General features: G+C 43.4%; 1 protein-coding gene across 1 annotated transcript in view; it reads right to left on the bottom strand.

The window, feature by feature from the left end:
- The window catches only part of MTMR8 (myotubularin related protein 8), a gene marked incomplete at both ends in the record, with an annotated part of 111,021 nt that overhangs the window by 29,237 nt on the left and 59,559 nt on the right, over nucleotides 1–22,225 (bottom strand). The window contains 2 exon segments of the mRNA XM_080653077.1: nucleotides 3,428–3,477; nucleotides 4,374–4,499. Of these exon segments, the coding sequence (XP_080509203.1) occupies nucleotides 3,428–3,477; nucleotides 4,374–4,499 (176 nt within the window).

Below are 22,225 nucleotides of genomic sequence, written 5' to 3' on the forward strand. Positions count from 1 at the left end.
CATGGATTAGAAGAATCCACATAGTTAAAATGGCCATATTACCCAAAGCAATAAACATATTTAATGCACTCCCCATCAAAATCCCAATGTCATTTTTTTAAAAAAATGGAACAAACAAAAAACATCAAAATTGTATAAAACCACAAAAGACCCCCAATATTTAAAGCAGTCCAAAGAATTAAGCTGGAGTTATCACACTACCTGACCTCAAATTATACTACAGGGATACCATAATCAAAATAGCATGGTAGTGGCAGAAAAAAAGACACACAAACCAATGGAACAGAATTAAGAGCTAGAAATAAAACCACATCTCTATAGTGTTATTTAAGGAGTCGAGGTTTGAATAAACCTCAGAGTATTGCTTGCCTTTCCAAAGAAATAATCAGGCACACTAGCCGTGAAAGACATGGGTTTATCAGGACTTATGTGTGTACCAGTGGCAGCCGGCCAGTGAAGTTTTCCACAACACAGACTTTCCCAATACAGGTCATATAGAGTACAGAAAACAAAGCAATCAGGGCATATAGGGAGGGTGGGGGCCATGGGTGAGAGCAAGCAGTGTGAGATCAAAATGCTAGCTGTTTCTCTGCAATTGTTTACTGTCCGGGTTCACATCTAGAAGCAGTTTCTGTTTGGCACTTTCTTGACCAAGGAGCTGGCCAGGCTCCCAAGGTTGGTCCCACAGTACTCATACAGATAGCCTTCACTATATCCCCACAGGGTGGGAGGAGGAGTTGGAGCTTGGGAAGGGGCCTATGTTCTCACATACCATACAATATGGGCAAATAATTTTGGAGAATGTAACCAAAAATACACAATGGAGTAAAGAAAGCCACTTTAATAAATGGTACTGAAAAAATTGAAAATGCCATAGACAAAACAAGAAGGCAACCAATCAAATGGAGATGATATTTGCAAAGAGCAGCTCTAACAAGGGGTTAATATCCAAAATATAAAAGAACTCATATAACTCAACACCAAAAAAAGATACAATCCAATTAAAAAATGAGCAGAGGACCTGAAGAGTCACCTCTCCCAAAAAGACAAACAAACAACCAACAGATATATGAAAAGATGCACAAATTCAGTAGCTATTAGGGAAATGCAAATCAAATCTACAATGAGATACCATCTCACACCTGTTAGAATGACTATTATCAATAAGACAGGTAATAATAACAAGTGTTGGAGAGGTTGTGGAGAAAAAGGAACCCTCATTCACTGCTGGTGGGAATGTAAACTGGTACAGCCACTACGGAAAATAGTACGGCAGTTCCTCAAAAAATTAAGAGTAGAGTTACCATATGAGCTAGCAATCCCTCTTCAGGGTATATACCCAAAAAACTAAAAAAAAATATTTATTCTCAAATTTATATGCACCCTTATGTTGACTGCAGCAGTGTTCACAGTGGCCAACATGGGGACAACCAGTGTCCTTTGATAGATGAATGGATAAAAAAACGTGGTACATATGTTCTACACAATACTATTTAGCCATAAAAAAGATAAAATTGCCCTAGCCGGTTTGGCTTAGTGGATAGAGTGTCGGCCTGTGGACTGAAGAGTCCCAGGTTCAATTCTGGTCAAGGGCACATGCCCAGATTGTGGGCTTGATCCCCAGCAGGGAGCGTGCAGGAGGCAGCCGATCAATGATTCTCTCTCATCATTGATGTTTCTATATCTCTCTCTCTCCCTCTCCCTTATTCGCTGAAATCAATAAAAAATATATTTAAAAAGAAAGAAAAAATACTTCCATTTTTGACAACATGGATGGACCTTGAGAATACTATGCTAAGCGAAATAAGTCTGTCAGAAAAAGCTAAGAACCATATGATTGCACTGACATGTGGGATAAAAAATTGAAACTCATAGACATAGACAATATTATGGTGGTTACCAGAAGGAAGGGGGTGGGGGACTGGTGGGAGTATAAAGGGGTCAGATATTTGGTGATGGAAGATGATATGACTTTGGGTGCGAACACAGTGCAATATACAGATCATGTATAATAGAAATTTACACTTGAGACCTGAACCATCCTATTAACCAGTGTCACCCAAAAATTTAATAAAAAATGAAATAAAGTTTCCATACCAAGCTAGAATTGTTCCCCCATAAGTTTTATGTATGTCCTTAACACTTTTTTTCCCATAAACCTTACAGCTCTTGCAAAATTTAAGCTATCTTCTCAAACCCTTAATCTATTTCACTCTGGTGTCTATAGTGTCACTGAAAAAAATCAAGGCCACCAAGTAAAAATATCTAACTTCTGTTGTTGACAGTCATGCACTTAATTCCTTCACTGCCTGTCCTTCCATGCAGTCTCCATAGAAGAGGTGTTCTTAGTTATAGCTTTAGCTAACCTTTTCATTTGAATTATAGCTTTCACTCCCTCTTGTCTTCTCAGGAATCTTATTCTACCAAACACCCACTGTCTCTTTCAAATCCTCAACCTATATTCTTGAATGTTCTAAAAAGCCACCAATTCTAGGAAGCCTTCTTTGCCCCAGAATGGGTTAAGTTCTTTTGTTTATGTTTCCCTTTGTCTTAACACTTATCAAACTATACTGTCATCATTGATTTTCTTTCTATAAAAGAAGAGACAGAGACCATATCTGATTCAACATAGTCTCCTTAAAACCTGGCAGATTGCCTGGCCCAATGTTTGTTGATGAAGGAAAAGTGAACGAATGGAAACAAATGTCTAGGAATGGCAAACAAATGAAATTAGGTGGATACACACCAATGGAAGAGAATACGTCCTGAATTAACTTCTTTACGGGTAAAGAATTTTATGGGCCTTTAGAACTAGTTCAGTGTCTATAGAACATTGTTAGGTATTTGGTAGATATTTCTTGATTGTTCTGATAACATAGTTAAAGCCTAAGTGAGGCTGTCTGCCTTGTAGCAGACACTAGATTAACGTCAGCCCTTGCACCACCCCTTTCTAAAGAACAGAAATCTGCACCTTTCTTTATTCTTATAAAAGGTTAAAGGGTGAATTTTCTTAGATGTTATTCCCTCTGGCTGGATGCCCTCCTCAACCCACGGTTCTGTCTAGCAAACTCCTATTCATCCCCAAAAATTCATCTTCAAATGCTGCCTATTTTTGGATGCTTGTCCTGACTTCTTCAAGCAGAATTAAGCACTTTTTCCTCATGGTCTTTGATGCCTTGTTCATCCCTGAAATATTTACAAATTTGATATAATTATTTATACACTTTAAGGAAGATATAATATTCTAATCACTTTTGTAGCCCTAGTGTCCTAGCACAGTATCTGGAATACTTATTTCCTGATGAAAAGAGATATACTCCATGTTCAACTTACTGTTCCTTCATACACAAGAATGTATTGTGTTTTGATAAACCTAACTCTAATGACCTTTTCTTAGTCTCCTCACTTAAAATTAAGATATCTTTACCTTTGGGAAAACTTGTGGCCCATGAATATCCATTCCTTTTCAATCAGGATCTTCATTTTTATACAAAAAAAAGTTTGCATTAGGAAAATCATAAAATAAATTAACCATACAGATATAAAATCAAAGCACTTTGCCAAATTGGACTTTATCCAAGTTTAGGTTGACCTGATAATAAATAAAGTTAATTTTCCAAATGATAACTAAGTAACTTGTGTTTCCTTTAAAGGCCTGTACATGCTTCCTTCAAATTTCAAACTCTCTCAGGAGAAATTATGCTGGATGTGTATCCAGTATCACATTTCTTTTGGCTTTAACATGATGTGTGACAAGCTATTTGAGCCATAGATAAATGCAATCCTGATAAAAATAATATTAAATTCAACCTATAAAAAACAGAACTCTAAAATTAGTACTTGGGATGATATTAAATTCAACTTATGAAAAAACAGGACTCCAAAGTTAGTACTTGAGTTTGTACCAAGATTTGTTCTTGGTACAAATCTATTTTCAGCCTTTTTTTAAAAAGCATTCTTAAAAACCTATTTTTTAGAAAAATCAATTAAGAAGCCTTAGATTCAGAGCCAGAAAACAATCATGAGTGTGACATCCAATCAGCTGACATGTGGAAGATGATGAACCCATCTAATAGCCTATTTAACAGTCATCCTCTCAGCTTTGCAAACTTTTTAGTCTTTCCTACCATTTATAGCAGCCTATTACATACAACTTACCTTCTGATAGCTAAAAAAAAAAAAAACTATGTTGGATATACAACAGAAAGTATATAGATTGCAAATGCCTAATTTATTAGAAAGAAGCTAAACTGAAAAAGCGATTTTGTAGATTTGGAACTTCTTCTTGTAGAAAACAAATTGGTTGAAAGTTCTTTATTTATCCATAATCTGTCACTTATGCAAAGTAAAATATAAATTGTTTACTTTCGTACCATGAGACCTTTGAATCTCCTATAAAATGGATCTAGGAGGATGATGGCCACAGAGCAGACTTGTGCTGTGCAGTCCCACCCATCAGAACAGTGGACTAAGACATTGGCCTTTTCTACCTTCACTGCCTATAAAGACAAGAGGTAATAAATAGCATAAATAACTTTTACATAGCATGCTGGGTTAATAAGTAGGCTTGCCAAACAGCATCCCTATAGCACAGAGAACCTAGTCTTACTGGGCTACATTAATTTCTTCTCATAACAGGAGAAACCAAGATGGCGGCATAGGTAAGCACCTAAACTGCTGCCTTGCACAACAATTTCAAAACTACAACTAAAAGACAGAACGGACACCATCCAGAACCACAGGAAAGCTGGCTGAGTGAAAATTCTACAACTAGAAGGAAAGATAAAAGCTCACAGAAAATTGGAGGTACGGCAAAGGGTCTTTGTGCGCGCAGAGAGGAAGGGCGGCTGAGAGCCTGGCTGACTTTCTCTGGCGGAAGGGGGAAGGAAGCCCCCAACCGCACTGAACCCCAGTTCTGACTGCACTGAACCCCAGTTCCAGGCGAGCCCCGGGGGACCCACGCTCTTGTGGGGGGCGTCTGGACTCTCGGGCGGAGAGTCCGAAGCCAGGGAAGGCGGAGGACTGAAAGCGCGTACGCGCCAGTGCGCACAAAGGCTGCGGAGGTTGCCACAGGCTTTCCCTAGTGGAAGGGAGTCGGAGGTTCCTGACTGCACTGAACCCCGGTTCCAGGCGAGCCCCTGGGGACCCACGCTCTTGTGGGGGGAGTCTGGACTCTTGGGCAGAGACTCAGGAGCCAGGGAAGGTGGAGGTCTGAAAGTGCGCACGGGCGCGCAAGGGTAAGGCTGACAGGAAGCCAAGACTGAGACTCCACCCCATCCAAGCTGAGCACAGAGGCTATTGCAATTTGGCAAGTCTAATCCTATAAGGCTGTCTCCAGCACCGAACTTCTCCCAGCATAGACACAGCTGATCCTTACAGCCAACTGGCCTGGAGGTCAATTCTTCCCAGTGATACCAACAACAATCAAGACTTAATTACAACAAGGCTGTACACACAGTCCACAAAGGGGTGCACCAAGAGTGTCCACCTCAGGTTAACTGGGGAGGCAGACCCACTGGGCCATATTGGAAACCTAGCACACAAATCCACCTTACCAACTCAGGGAAGCAGTGAAAATGCGGCGTCCATGAATCAGATCACAAACGAAAGAAATGGAGGAAAACAAACGACTGGATATAGAATTCAAAACCACGGTTATAAGGCTTTTTAAGAATATCTTAGAAAAGGCCGATAAATATAAGGAGACCCTCGAAGATATGAAAAAGGACCAACTAGAAATTAAACATACACTGACTGAAATAAAAAATATTATACAGAGACCCAAAAACAGAATAGAGGAACACAAAAATCAAGTCAAAGAATTGAAACACAAAGAAGCAAAAAACACTCAACCGAAAAAGCAAAAAGCAAAAAAAAAAAAATCCAAAAAGTTGAAGATAGTGTAAGAAGACTCTGGGACAACTTCAAGCGTACCAACATCAGAATTATGGGGGTGCCAGAAGAAGAGAGAGAGCAAGATACTGAAAACCTATTTGAAGAAATAATGACAGAAAACTTCCCCCACCTGGTGAAAGAAATAGACTTACAAGTCCAGGAAGCACACAGAACCCCAAACAAAAGGAATCCAAAGAGGACCACACCAAGACACATCATAATTAAAATGCCAAGAGCAAAAGACAAAGAGAGAATATTAAAAGCAGCAAGAGAAAAACAGTTAATTACCTACAAGGGAGCACCCATACGACTGTCAGCTGATTTCTCAACAGAAACTATGCAGGCCAGACAGGAGTGGCAAGAAATTTTCAATGTGATGAATAGCAAGAACCTACAACCAAGATTACTCTACCCAGCAAAGCTATCATTCAGAATTGAAGGGAAGATAAAGAGCTTCACAGATAAGAAAAAGCTAAAGGAGTTCATCACCACCAAACCAGTATTATATGAAATGCTGAAAGGTATTCTTAAAGAAGAGGAAGAAGAAAAAAGTAAAGAGAAAAATTATGAACAACAAATACATATCTATCAACAAGTGAACCTAAAAATCAAGTGAATTAAAAACCCAAGGAACAGAATAATCTGGTGAATATAATAGAATCAGGGGCATAGAAAGGGGGTGGACTGATAATTCTCAGGGGGAAAAGGGTATGGGGGGGTTCATGAAGTGACTGGACAAAAATCATACACCTATGGATGAGGACAGTGGGGGGGAGGTAAGGGCAGAAGGTGGGGTGGGAACTGGGTGGAGGGGAGCTATGGGGAGGAAAAGGAGAAATAATTGTAATCTGAATAAAGATTTATTAAAAAAATAATAATAAAATAAAATAAATTAAAAAAAATTCTTCTCATAATATTGGCATCCTCTATAGGGAATGAAAAAAATATATAAAGGAGTGAAACAAAAGGAGAACTTACCTAATGGGAAAAGAAAATCAAAACCAACACATGATTCAGGATAAAAAGAAAAATAAGTGAGTTCTAAATTCACCAAACTTCTGAAGAAGAAAAGGATCAACTTTAAGAGAGAGGAGTGTCAAGAGGAAAAATTCATGCCCCAAAGCATGCATTCCAGAAGAATTTTGCATTCCAATCCTAGATCTGACAAATAATTTCCTTTGGAGTCTTTAGACACTTAGTCTTACTAACATAAATTCTTCCAACTTAAGATGGAGAGGTTTACCTATATTAGCACAGTTTCTGTGCAATCAGAATGATGTAAAATCTGGGCAGTTACTCAATCTGGGTAATTTTGGCAATGATAGATAATGAACATTCACTTATTCATTCTAACATTTAATTATGTATCTGTCTGTGCCAGTTATGTGCTATGTATTAGAGATACAAAGATGAGACTCAGTTCTGCCTTCAAGGAACTCACAAACTAGAGTGATCAAAGGTAAATAAATACAATATAGTGAAAAAAATGTTGCTATAGTGCAATCTGTAGTAACTATATCCTTTTGTAGGACTCAGGGAAGCTTGAGCCTTAAAGAAAGAGTAGGATTTCCTTGGGTGAGAAAAGAGAAGAAATTAATTTATTCACTCATTCATTCCTCCACACATATAGCCAATAATTACTCCATGACTATACAAGAAACACTATGATGTGCACCGGGGATACAAAAGAGTCAATCACTTACATGGACGACTACAAACCAATGGTAACTAAAACAATAAAAGTCCATACCAGGTACAACAGGCACAAAATAACCAAAAAATAGGAGACAACTAAAGTGGGCTTGTCAGATGATAGGCTTTTGTCATAATGAAGAGGAAAGGACATTCCTGGCAGAGTGCACAACATGACAGCAGGTAGAAAAGCAAGGAGGTATGACATTGGTGAGAAATTCTAAGTACCTTGATTGAGGCTAAGCTTGGAGTGAGGAAGTGAGGAGAGATAGGCCTGCACAGGAGGGCAATGGTCAGACTAACAAGTGTGTATTTCATCTGGTGAAAACAGGGAGCCATTGAGTTGTTAAAAACAGAGGAGTTCCATGATAAGATGTGCTCACTGTGGTGGCACTAAGGAGAATGGATTGGGTGGACATGAGTTTGGATTTAGGAAGACCAGTTAGAGAGCTACTAAAACTGTGAAAGGTAAAAAGGCCTGAAATAAGATAGTAGTATTGGGGCTAAAAAAGGAGAAGGGGGATGTTAAGGATGATTCTGAAATGTGTGGATAACAGCACCATTAGTCTGAATACTGAACAGAGAAGAGACAAGTTTTAGTTTGTGTAGAGAGTTAAGATTTCAGTTTGGGCCATGGTGAGTCTCAAGAAGTTAAGGGACATCTAATGGAGAGTCCAGTGGATAATTGGATATGTGGATCTAAAGTTCAGTAGGGGGCTGGAAACTGGGCCTGAGTGTAGATTTGATCATTATATAACTAGAGAAGGCAGTAGAAACTGTGGGCATGGCTGGTGCTGTCAAGGCAGAGACCAAAGCAAGAAAAGGAAAGACCTAAAAAAGCAGTGACCTTTAAAGGGAAAGTAGAAGAGAGGCAAGATGGCGACTGGCAGGAAGGTAGGGAGGGAGAGTGTGTGAGAGAGTGAGAGAGCGATAGAAGTGTGTGTGGACGTGTGTGGGTGTGTGTGTGAGTGAAATAGGGACAGTTAGACACTGCAGTTCTTCCAGGGGGTTGCCAATCTGGGCAGTCTTAGATGGCAAAACCCCGCGGCTGTCGCATACACTCCGGGGAGGACACTGGCAGCACAGAGACCACGCCGTCTTGAAGAACAGAACTGCTTGAGACTAGGATCCTAGCCTCTCCACCACCCAGTCTGGTCTCAGAAGTAAACCAGGACCCTACAGCCGCTCTGATAGAAGACCTGCCACCACAGCTGCAGACCCAGGGACACCAAGACTCCAGGCACCCAGCCGCAGATTTCTGTGAGTCACAAAGCCAATCCCCCTCCCCCACTGCCCCCATGGCAGAGACATAGAAACTACCAAACCCCAGCCACACAATAAGGCTTTCTGCACACACAAAGCAGTGGTGACTCTGCCTGACTTTGAGCCTTGGTGTCGAACACGGGAAGTTTGTTTCCTGCGACTAGTCTCCACACCCAGGCAGGGAGACTGAGTGGAATTCAAGCCTAGTTGCTCATGCTTAGGGAGGTAGTTTCTGCGACCAGTTCCCGCACCCAAGCAGGGCAGGGAGACAGCGCTGAACTTGACCCCGGACTTGCAAAACTTGGGGAATTTGTTTCCCGCAACTCATCTCCATGTACAGGCAGAGAGACTGAGTGGAATTCGAGCCTAGTTTCTCATCCCTAGGGAGGTAGTTTCTGCAACCAGATCCTGCGCCCACACAGGGCAGGGAGATAGCACTGAACTTGACCCCGGACTTGCGAACTCAAGGAATTTGTTTCCCTCGACTAGTCTCCATGCCCAGGCAGGAAGGCAGTCCTGAATTTGAGCATAGGCGCATGACCTTGGGGAGATTGTTTTCTGCCACCAGATCCTACACCCATGGAGGGAGACAGCGCTGAATTTGAGCCTGGGGGTGCAAACCCAGGGAGCTTGTTTCCCATGACCAGACCCTGCACCTTAGCAGAGAGGCTGCAGTGAATTTGAAAGTGGATGTGTGGTCTCGGGGAGTTTGTTCCCTACGACCAGATCCTGTGCCCACACAGGAAGGCAGTGCTGAATTGGAGCCTGGGTACATGGACACAGGGAGTTTGTTTTCCACAGTGCCCACCCACATGACCAGAACCCACACCCACACTAAGTGGCAGTGCCACCTGACTTTGATTCAGGGCAAGCAAACACAGAGGCTGTTTACTGGAGGGCAGAAGTGGACCTCCTGCCAACACAGTGCAACTGAGCAACCCAGTCTCCCAGGCAGATTGGGGACCCTGAATCTCCACACAAGAGGCAGCATTGAACAGAAGTGACTAGACTCCATTCCTCATTACATGCGCCTGAGATCCCTGATTCCCAGTACATTCACACTAAGAGCCAGTGACTCCAATTCTTGGCACATGTGCACAAGGGACCTGATTCTCAGTGCGAGGTAGCACCAAGAAACAGAGACTCTGGTACTCGATTCTTGGCATGGACACAGGGAGCCTCTGACTCCTGACACACAATAGGGGACTTTGATTTTTGGCACACGCCAGTGGGTTCTCTGTTTCAACGTGGTGCAGGCAGGGTCCCTGATTCTAGGTACACACACAAGGCCACACTAAGTGCCAGTGACTCTGACCCAGGACGAGTGTGGCTCCCACCAACCCACAGCAACCGCACATCTTGGTATCAGAGCTCTTCAATGACACTTGGGGGTGCAAAACTCCCACTGCACATGGTCCAGGCCCCTGCAACTCGACATCTGAACCTTCTGGTGATAGTCAGAATGGGGAGACAATGAAGCAATCCCCAGAGGAAAGAAAAGGAGGTATCGCCAAGTAAGGAAATAAGTGAAACGGAAGCATGCAACATGACAGAAAAAGAATTCAGAGTAATGGTCATACAGTTCATACACCGAATGGACGAGAAAATCAACAACCTATGCAAAAATCAGGAAGAAATGAAAAATGATATAGCTACAATCAAAAACACCATGGAAGGCTTCAAAACTAGACTAGAAGAAGCAGAGGACTGAATCAGTGAGTTAGAAGATCAGGTACAGAAACAAGCCCAATCTGAACAGCAACTAGAGAAAAAAAAATTAAAAAGCAGGAGGAGAGCCTAAGGGAGCTTTGGGACAATGCAAAATGAAATAACATACGTATAGATCGGTGTGAAAGAAACACATAGATTGGTCACCTCCTGCACAAGCCCCAACCAAGGCCCAACTGGGAAGAGCCTGCAACCAAGAAGTCTTTGATTTGGAGACAAAATGGCAGTGGAATAGACAGACGTGTCCTGAGCCTTGTCTTGGAGCAAATAGAGTGAGTGGCGGAAACGAGTGGAATTCAGCCCGAACTGGCAAAGGAGACGCAGCTGGTGAGACAGTTTGCAGCCAAGAAGGGCAGAGGTCCCCTGGATAAAGGTGAAATCAAGGATCTAGGCAAGAGAGTCTGCCGGACCTCTGTGCCCAGAGGGTCAGGGAGAAACTACAGGGTGCCAAGCCTTGTCCCTGAGGAAAGGCAAAGCATCTGACTGTGAAAAAAGGGTCCACGGGACTGTGGGAGGTAGTGGATTTTGGACCTTGGAGTCTGGATTTTGGATCGGAGCTCTGAGGCATCCTTGAAGGGCTGACCGGACCGCGCAGTGCCGGCAAGAGAGAAGCTTGCAGGGACGCAGTCTATCCTCACACTGGGGCCTGTGCCTTTCTCCACTGAACCTAGTTCGTAGGACCTTTCGGATACAAACACTTACCCATGATTGAGGTGTGGGAGAAGGTGTGGGAGAAGGTGTGGAGTTGTGGAATCTGGGGAGAGTAGGTGGCGGTCCAGGAGAGGTGGTAGCGAGTCTGGTGCTGAGTCATACCTGAGTCCCCATTTTCTCCTGACAGATAGCCCCTCCTTCCAGTCTCCAGGCAACCAATATAGCAACACCCAGATCTCACCCTGAATAATAAAAAGGAATCTGAATACTCCCTGAGGTCATAGGAACTGGCCTAAAGAGAAATTTTTAGCCCAGCAACCAGAAACTGAGAAACAGTACAGTACAAATGACTGGAATCATAAGCCAGCCTAAGAAACGACACTTAACTTTTTTCACTTTTATTTATATATTTTCATTAGCCTTTTTTTTCTTTTTTGTCTTCTTTTCTTCTGTTTTCCTGCTTTTGTTTGTTGCTTTATTTTCTATTTCTTTTCACATTATTTTTCCATCACTATTTTTATTTGCTATTTTTAATTTTTTATACCATTTTTGAAATCATTTTCTTTTATTTTTTATTTTTTTGTAAATTTATTATTTTTTTCTTCTCATTCTCATTCTTCTCATCCACTTATGCCCTTTCTATTTCCTCAATACTAAATTGAGGTCCTCCTGATATTCATCCAATTCTTGATCTGATTTTCACTATATAAGCTCAGCCTCTACAGATACTGCCCCAATCCTCTTTGCTGAGTGTGGTGTTTATTTTATTTTATTTTATTTTTTGTTTATCTATTGGTTCTGTGTTGTCTTACCCCCACATACATATATATATTATCCTTTTTATTCCTTTGTCTTTTATTGCTTATCTTTTTCTCTCTCTTTGATAGCATTTGTGCTCTCTTTTCTCATCCCTAACATATTTTCTCATGTGGTCACTTATATTGGGGTTATTGGTGTCATGTGTACATTTGTGCTTAGTTCCCTCTGTGTTGTGTCTTGTTGAGGTGAATTTTATCCTGTCTGGCCAAGGTGCTACAGAGCAAGCCACATAACCAGATACCTGGAGAGGCAACTCCATCCACGAATGGGTCGATAACACCCCAGACTCAACTATAGAGGCAGGAAGAATGTGGCAGTGAGGGAAAGAACATGAGTGAGTGAGGGAGTAAAAGAGGAGAGTGTGGTCAGGTGGTGTGTGTGTGTGAGAGAGAGAGAGAGAGTGAGTGAGTGAGGCACAGTTAGATCCCACAGGACCTTCAGGGGAAGGCTAATCAGGCTCGCCTAACTAGGCAGCTTCTGCTACCATTGCAAACAGTACCGGGAGGCCAGCTTGTCCTCAGAGGCCTAGCCTTTTTGAAGGGGAGAGCTGCTGTAACTGGGTTCCCAGCCTCAACTCCACCCAAAGTGCCCTCAGATAACACCTGGGACTCTACAGCCACCCCTGACAGGGACATGCTACCTAGGCTGTGATCCCACAGTCAACGAGGCTCCAGCCACCCTGGGTGCAGGCTCTTGTGAGTTCAGAAGCAGGAACCCCTCTGACCGGCCCAAAGCTTTAGCCCAGGGCACTGCAACCATGTGAACAGCAGACACAAGAGCAGTCCACTCTTGTCCAAGGAGGAGCAGCCCCGCAAGCAACCCACCACAGGCCTAAGAGCAGCAGCTTCACATGGCCTGCCCCTGTCCAAGGATCAGCAGCTGTGTGAGCAGCCAGTTCCCCCATCTGAGGAGCAGCAGCCACTTGAGCAGCCTACCCACTACTGAGGAGCGGCAGCCCACGCAGCTGGCCCCCCTCTGAAGAGCAGCAGCTGCTTGCAGCCCACACCCTGCAACTGTCTGAAGAGCAGCAGCTGTGCCGCACGAGCAGCCAGCCCCCTTCCAAGGAGCAGCACCTGTGCAAGCAACCCGCCCCCATCTGAGAAGCAGCAGCTGTGAAAGTAGACTGCCCCTATCCAAGGAGCAGCAGCCACATGAACTGCCTGCCCCCATCCAAGGAGCAGCAGTTGTGTGAGCTGTCTGCTCCCATCCGAGGAGCAGCACCTGTGTGAGCAGCCCACCCCCTTCTGAGGAGCAACAAATGCATGAGCCGCCTACTGACATCCAAGGAGCAGCAGCTGTGTGAGCAGCCCGCCCCCTTCTGAGGAGCAGCAGCCACATAAGCTGACCACCCACATCCAAGGAGCAGCAGCCCTATGCAGTCCACACTGGCCTGAGGAGCAGCACCCACATGCAGCCTGAACCTGACCGACTAGAAAGAGCCGGGTGAGTGGCCCATCCCTGTCCGAGGAGCATCAACATCAGGAGCAGCTCACTCCCATGCGAGGAGCAGCAGCCGCACAAGAAGACCGCCCCCTGTCTGAGGAGAAGCAGCTGCACAAGCAACCCACACCCATATGAGGAGCAGCAGCCCTGCAAGCAACCTGCCCCTGTCCAAAAAGCGGCAGCATCATGAGTCACCCATCCTATCTGAGGAATAGCAGCAGCACACAGCCAGCCCCCATCTAAAGAACAGCAGCCATGCGAGCAGTCTGCCCCTGTCCAAGGAGCAGCAGCCACATGAACAGCCGGCCCCTGAACAAGGAGCAGCAGACACGAGCAACCCATCCCTATCCTTCGAGCAGCAACCTTATAATCAGCCCACCCCCACCCAAAGAACAGCAGCTATATGAGCAGCCTTGCCAACCAGCCAGAGGAGGCACCACTGCTGCGAACAGCACCCACCAGAGGAGCCACTGCCATCTGAGAAGCAGCTGCTACCATGACCGCCTGAGGAGCAAATGCAGCCAGAGAAGCCACTGCCACCCAAAGAGCAGCCCCTGCACAGCTCAACATCTAGATCACTCAGTGAGACCAAAAATGGGTAGACAAAGATAACCCCAAAGGAAAGAAAAGGAGGAATCACCAGAAAAGCAGCTAAGAGAGACAGAGGCATGCAATGTGTCAGAAAAAGAATTCAGAATAAGGGTCATAGAGTTTATAAAACAGATGGAAGAAAAAATATACACCTTATGTAAGAATCAAGAAGAAATGGATGGAGGAGAAAAAAAATGGCAGCGGAATAGACAGACATGTTCTGAGCCTTGTCCCGGAGCAGAAAGAAAGAACAGCTGAGGGTCTCACGAGGAGTGTTTGTTGGCAAGTTAAGGGACAGATAAACTCCAGGAGAGGGTGGGGGACTGCTAAATGGGGTTCCCCTGACCAGGCAGCCCCCACTGCGGCTGGGTCCCCTCCTGGAGCTATGTGCTCGGACGCGGAGACTTTGCCATCTTGAAAGGGAAAGTGGAGCTTATTGGAAGCCTAAAATTACAGAACGGCGGCACCCACCGAACAGGTGCAAGCCCCAGAACACCGGTCCCCAATTGGGGCAAACATGCAGATTGAGAGGCGCTTTACACTCCACCACGGAAAAGTCAGATTTCGCCTGGGATAAGGAGAGAGAGAACTACATAACCAGACACCCAGAGAAGAGAGACCATGGGGAGACAAAGAAACAGCCCACTTATGAAAGAAAAGCAGGCATCGCCACAAAAGGAAGTAAACAACATGGAGGCAAGCAACCTTCCAGAGAAATAATTCAGAGAAATGGTCATAAGGTGGCTGAAAAGAATGGAAGACGAATTCGACAATATGAGTAAGAACCAAGAGGAAATGAAGAACCAAGAAGAAATGAAAAATGACATTGCTGCTGTAAAGAACTTAATAGAAAGCATCAAGAGTAGACTAGAAGAAGCACAGGACCGCATCAGTGAGCTAGAAGACAAGATGGGAAAAAATACCCAAGTAGAGCAGCTTTTAGAAAAAAAAATTAAAAAGCAGGAGGAGAGCCTAAGGGAACTTTGGTACAACACGAAACAAAACAACATCTGCATAATAGAGGTTCCAGAAGGAGAGGAAACTAAGCAAGGAATAGAAAACCTGTTTGAAGAAATATTGACAGAAAACTTCCCTGATATAAGGAAGAAAAACCCCACACAAATCCAAGAACCCCAAAAGACTGATGCCAAGGCACATTATAATTAAATTGGCAAACACCAATGGCAAAGTAAGAATCTTAAAAGGGAAAGTCATGCAAAGGAAGGGTCTGAATCCAAGAATACTGTATCCAGCAAGGCTATCAATCAAAATTGAAAAGGAAATCAGGAGCATCAGAGACAAAAAAGGACTAAGGGAATTTATTACCACAAAACCTGAAATGCGAGAAATGTTAAAGGGTCTGTTGTAAAAAAAAAAGGAAGCAAAGAAGGAACACAGGGGTAAAGAATAAAATGGCAGAGGATCCAAGAGGGCAGCGTAGGTAAACACCTAAACTGCTGCCTCGCACAACAATTTCAAAACTACAACTAAAACACAAAATGTCTATCACCCAGAAACACGGGAAAGCTGGCTGAGTGGAAGTTCTACAACTAGAAGGAAAGAGAAAACAGCATTGAGAGGTGCACAAGTGCTGAAAAGCTGAGGTACTAAGGCGCGCGAATAGGGCTGGCAACGGCCGACTGGGAGCGCTGCTTTTTTCAACCCGAAGGGAGGCAAGCTCCTGATTACTCCAAACTCCAGTTTCTGGGGAGACACGGGGGACCCAAATTCCTATGGGGAGAAGCTGGACTGTATGCCATAGGGTCGAAAACTGAGGGAGGCTTGCTTGCAGGGCTGCACACAGAAATAATTGCTTACTGTGCTGGGGCGCGGGACGTGGGGACGCGGGGACGCGGGGACGCGGGGACGCGGGGACGCGGGGACGCGGTCGGAGAAGCAGAGCCGGCTAACTGGCAGCCATCGCTGTTTGCCATGCCCTAGCCCAGTGACACCTTGAGACCCCACCCTGCACAATCTACAAACCCACCCAAGCTCCAAGCAGCGGCTTTAGCATATGAATGACCTGCCCTATCGCAGCTTAACCTAGCAAACTTGCAGCCAGGGTCAGACAGCTCCAAAACCTCCAAACCACAAGCAAAGAGGAGAAAACTGTAGTTATCACTGTAGCTACTGCTGGGTGGCCTCAGACAGTAGCTGACGTGCCCCCCATTGGAGATACAGAAGGCAGTGTACCTAGTGGTCAGTGTGAGACACCAGATTTCAACTACTCACATCCATAAGTGACACATTCAAGAGGCAGACTCAGTGAGCACAAAAGCCCCACTGAAACAATTCCTGCATGATAAGCGTGTCTCCAGCACAGCAGTTCTTCCATTATACATACAGCGGGTCCTCACAGCCAATTGGCCTGGAGGTCAATTCCTCCCAGGGTACCAACAGCAATCAAGGCTTAACTACAACAAGACTTTGCACTCAGCCCACAAAGGGGTGTACCAAAGGCATCCACCTCAGGTGATTGGGGAGGCTGAGCTACTGGCCCCTGTAGGTCACCTACCACACAAAGCCACTCCATCAACACAGGGAAGCAGCAAAATGCAGAGACAAAGAAACATGTCACGAATGAAAGAAATGGAGGAAAGCAAACTACTGGACGACATAGAGTTCAGAACCACATTTATAAGGTTACTCAAGAATCTTCTAAAAACCGCCGAGAAACTTGATGAGACCTCCGAGGAACTTAGTGAGACCTTCAAGGACCTTAATGAGAATGCCAAAAAAATGGAAAAGGACCAGTCAGAAATTAAGCATACACTGTCTAAAATAAAGAATATACAGAAACTCAACTGTAGACCAACGTACCGCAAGAATCAAACCAAAGATCTGAAATATGAGAAAACAAAAAACACCCAACCAGAAAAACAAAAAGTAAAAAGAATCCAAAAATATGAAGATAGTATAAGGATCCTCTGGGCCAACTTTAAGCGTACCAACATCCGAATTTTTGGGGTGCCAGAAGAAGAGAGAGAGCAAAATATTGAAAACCTATTAGAAGAAATAATGACAGAAAAATTTCCCTACCCGGTGAAAGAAATAGACTTACAAGTTCAGGAAGTGCACAGAACCCCATAAAAGAGCAATCCAAAGAGGACCACACCAAGACACATCATAATTAAAATGCCAAGGGCAAAAGACAAAGAGAGAATCTTGAAAGCAGCAAGAGAAAAACGGTTAGTTACCTACAAGGGAACACCCATACGACTGTCAGCTGATTTCTCAGCAGAGACTATGCAGGCCAGAAGGGAGTGGCAAGAAATATTCAAAGTGATGAACAGCAAGAACCTACAACCAAGATTACTCTACCCAGCAAAGCGATCATTCAGAGTTGAAGGTCAGATGAAGAGCTTCACAGACAAGAAAAAGCTAAAGGAGTTCATCACCACCAAACCAGGATTACATGAAATGCTGAAAGGTATTCTTTAAGAAGAGGAAGAAGAAAAAGGTAAAGATAAAAATTATGAACAACAAAATGACATCAAATACATACCTACCAACAAGTGAATCTAAAAATCAAGTGAATAAAAAATCTGAAGAACAGAATGGACTGGTGAATATAATAGAATCAGGGACATAGAAAGAGAGTGGACTGATAATTCTCAGGGGGAAGGGGGTGTGAGGGGTGCAGGAAGAGATTGGACAAAAATCTTACACCTATGGATGAAGACAGTGGCGGTGGGTAAGGGCATGGGGTGTAGTGGGGAATCAGATGGAGGGGAGCTATGGGGGAAAAAAAGAGGAACACCTGTAATAATCTGAACAATAAAGATTTATTTAAAAAAAGAATAAAAATTGTGACAAATAAATACCTATCAATAATAACTTTAAATGTAAATGGATTAAATGCCCAATCAAAAGACATAGTGTAATAGATTGGATAACAAAACAGGACCCATGTATCTGCTATCTAGAAGAAACCCAACTCAGAAAAAATACGCACACAGACTGAGGGTGGAGAGATGGAAAAAGGTTTTCCAGGCAAATGGAAATGAAAAAAAAGCTGGGGTAGCAATACTGATATCTGAAAAATTAAATCTCAAAGTGAAGGACACAACAAGAGATAAGGAATGCCACTTCATAATACTAAAGGGAGTAATCCAACAAGAAGAAATAACTCTGGTAAACGTATATGCACACAATACAGGAGCACCCAAAGACATAAAAAATCTCCAGGAGGATACCAAGGGAGAGATTGACAGCAATACAATCATAGTAGGAGACTTTAATACCCCACTATCACCATTGGACAAATCCTCTAAACAAAAAATCAGCAAAGAAACATCAATCATAAATGACTCACTAGACCAGATGGAATTAATTGACATCTTCAGAACATTTCACCCCATAGCCACAGAATATACATTCTTCTCAAGTGCACATGGGTCATTTTCAAAGATAGACCATATGATAAGATATAGGCAAAGTCTCTTCAAATTCAAGAAGATATAAATCATATCAAGCATTTTCTCAGACCACAGTGGCATACAACTTGAAATCAACTACAATAAAAACAATCCAAAGAAATCAAACACATGGAGACTAAACAGCATACTATTAAACAATGACTGGGTTACCAGAGAGATCAAGGAAGAAATAAAAAACATCATGGCAACAAATGACAATGAAAACACAACAATCCAAAATCTATGGGACACAGCAAAAGCAGTCTTGAGAGGAAAGTTCATAGCTCTACAAGCATAGTGCAAAAAAACAAGAAACAATGGTAGTAAATTACCTAACCCAACAACTCAAAGAGTTAGAAAAAGAGCAACAAGAAAAGCCCAGTGTAAGCCGAAGTAAGGAAACAATAAAGATCAGAGCAAAGATAAACGACATAGAGATCAAAGAAACAATACAAAAAAATCAACAAAACCAAGACCTGGTTCTTTGAAAGGATAAACAAGATTGATGCACCTCTAGCCAGGCTCACCGAGAAGCAAAGAGAGAGGACCCAAATAAACAAAATCAGAAATGAAAGAGGTGAAATAACAACAGATCCCGCCGAAATACAAAGGATTATTAAAAAATACTACGAAAAACTCTATTCCAACAAACTGGACAACCTGGAGGAAATGGACATATTCCTAGAAAAATATAACCTTCCAAAACTTAATCAGGAAGAATCTAAACAGCTCAATATGCCAGTAACTATGGAAGAAATTGAAGCAGTAATCAAAAAGCTTCCGGCAGAGAGAAACCAAGATGGCGGCATAGGTAAGCACCTAAACTGCTGCCTCGCACAACAATTTCAAAACTACAACTAAAAGACAGAACGGGCACCATCTAGAACCACAGGAAAGCTGGCTGAGTGGAAATTGCACAACTAGAAGGAAAGAGAAAAGCTCACAGAGAATTGGAGGTACGGCAAAGGGTCTTTGTGTGCACAGAGAGAAAGGGCAGCTAAGAGCCTGGCTGACTTTCTCTGGCGGGAGGGGGAAAGAAGCCCCTGACTGCACTGAACCACAGTTCCGACTGCACTGAACCACAGTTCTGGGTGAAACCCCGTGGACTCAGGCTCATACAGGGGGAGTCTAGACTGTCAGGTAGAGAGAAAGGCACCCACAGACTCGGAGACCTAGGGGACACCCGGGGGAGCCCCGTAGGGCAGAGGTTTGGAGGCGCACGAGCCAGTGCACACAAAGGCTGTGGAGGTTGCCACAGGCTTTCCCTAGTGGAAGGGAATCGGAAGCTCCTGAATGCACTGAGACCCAGTTCTGACTGCACTGAACCCCAGTTCAAGGCGAGCCCCTGGGGACCCACGCTCTTGCGGGGGGAATCTGGACTCTCGGGCAGAGACTCGGAACCCGGGGAAAGCAGAGGTCTGGAGGCGCGTGTGTGCAAGGGCAAGGCTGACAGGAAGCCAAGACTGTCTGCTCCGCCCTGAGTCTCCACCCCATCCAAGCTGAGCACAGAGGCTTTTGCAATTTGGCAAGTATAATCCTATAAGGCTGTGTCCAGCACCGAACTTCTCCCAGTGTAGACACAGCTGATCCTCACAGCCAACTGGCCTGGAGGTCAATTCCTCCCAGTGATACCAACAACAATCAAGACTTAACTACAACAAGGCTGTACACACAGTCCACAAAGGGGTGCACCAAGAGTATCCACCTCAGGTTAACTGGGGAAGCCGACCCACTGGGCCATATAGGAAACCTAGCACACAAAGCGACCCTACCAACTCAGGGAAGCAGTGAAAATGGGGCGACAAAGAGATCACAAATGAAAGAAATGGAGGAAAACAAACGACTGGATATAGAATTCAAAACCACGGTTATAAGGCTTTTCAAGAATATCCTAGAAAAGGCCAATAAATATAAGGAGACCCTCGAAGATATGAAAAAGGACCAACTAGAAATTAAACATACACTGACTGAAATAAAAACTATTATACAGAGACCCAACAACAGACTAGAGGAACACAAGAATCAAGTCAAAGAATTGAAATTCAAAGAAGCAAAAAACACTCAACCGAAAAAGCAAAAAGAAAAAAAATCCAAAAAGTTGAAGATAGTGTAAGAAGCCTCTGGGACAACTTCAAGTGTACCAACATCAGAATTATAGGGGTGCCAGAAGAAGAGAGAGAGCAAGATACTGAAAACCTATTTGAAGAAATAATGACAGAAAACTTCCCCCACCTGGTGAAAGAAATAGACTTACAAGTCCAGGAAGTGCAGAGAACCCCAAACAAAAGGAATCCAAAGAGGACCACACCAAGACACATCATAATTAAAATGCCAAGAGCAAAAGACAAAGAGAGAATATTAAAAGCAGCATGAGAAAAACAGTTAATTACCTACAAGGGAGCACCCATACGATTGTCAGCTGATTTCTCAACAGAAACTATGCAGGCCAGACGGGAGTGGCAAGAAATTTTCAAAGTAATGAATAGCAAGAACCTACAACCAAGATAACTCTACACAAGAAAGCTATCATTCAGAATTGAAGGGCAGATAAAGAGCTTCACAGATAAGAAAAAGCTAAAGGAGTTCATCACCACCAAACCAGTATTATATGATATTATGAAAGGTATTCTTAAAGAAGAGGAAGAAGAAAAAAGTAAAGATAAAAATTATGAACAACAAATACATATCTATCAACAAGTGAACCTAAAAATCAAGTGAATTAAAAACCTGAGGAACAGAATAAACTGGTGAATATAATAGAATCAGGAGCATAGAAAGGGAGTGGACGAATAATTCTCAGTGGGAAAGGGGTATGGGGGGTTCAGGAAGAGACTGGACAAAAATCATACACCAATGGATGAGGACAGTCGGGGGGAGGTAAGGGCAGAAGGTGGGGTGGGAACTGGGTGGAGGGGAGCTATGGGGGGGGGTGGGGAAAGGAGAAACAATTGTAATAATCTGAATTAAGATTTATTTTTTTAAAAAAAAGCTTCTGGCAAACAAAAGCCCGGGGCCAGACGGCTTCACTGGAGAGTCTTTCCAAACATTCAAGGAAGAACTAAAACCTATCCTCCTCAGACTATTCCAGAAAATTCAAGAGGAAGGAACACTTCCAAGCTCCTTCTATGAAGCCAGCATCACCCTAATACCAAAACCAGATAAAGATAATACAATGAAAGAGAATTACAGGCCTATATCCCTCATGAACATAGATGCCAAAATCCTCACCAAAATTCTAGCAAATCAGATCCAGCACTACATCAGGAAGATCATACACCATGACCAAGTAGGATTTATCCCAGGAATGCAAGGATGGTACACTATTTGCAAATCAATAAACGTGATACATCACATAAACAAATTGAGGGACAATAATCACATAGTCATATCAATTGACACAGAGAAAGCATTTGACAAAATCCAACACCCTTTCTTGATAAAAACTCTCAGCAAGGTGGGAATAGAAGGATCATACCTCAACAGCATAAAAGCCATATTGAAAAACCCACAGACAGCATCACACTGAATGGACAAAAATTAAAACCATTTCCCCTAAGAACAGGAAGAAGACAGGGATGCCCCCTCTCACCACTCCTGTTCGACATAGTACTGGAAGTACTAGCCATTGCTATCAGACAAGAAGAAGAAATAAAAGGTATCCAAATTGTAAAAGAAGAAGTAAAACTGTCCTTATTCACAGACGACATGATACTGTACATAGAAAA

The sequence above is a fragment of the Plecotus auritus genome, assembly GCF_963455305.1.
Source record: "Plecotus auritus genome assembly, chromosome: X".
In the NCBI taxonomy this organism is placed as follows: Eukaryota; Metazoa; Chordata; class Mammalia; order Chiroptera; family Vespertilionidae; genus Plecotus; species Plecotus auritus.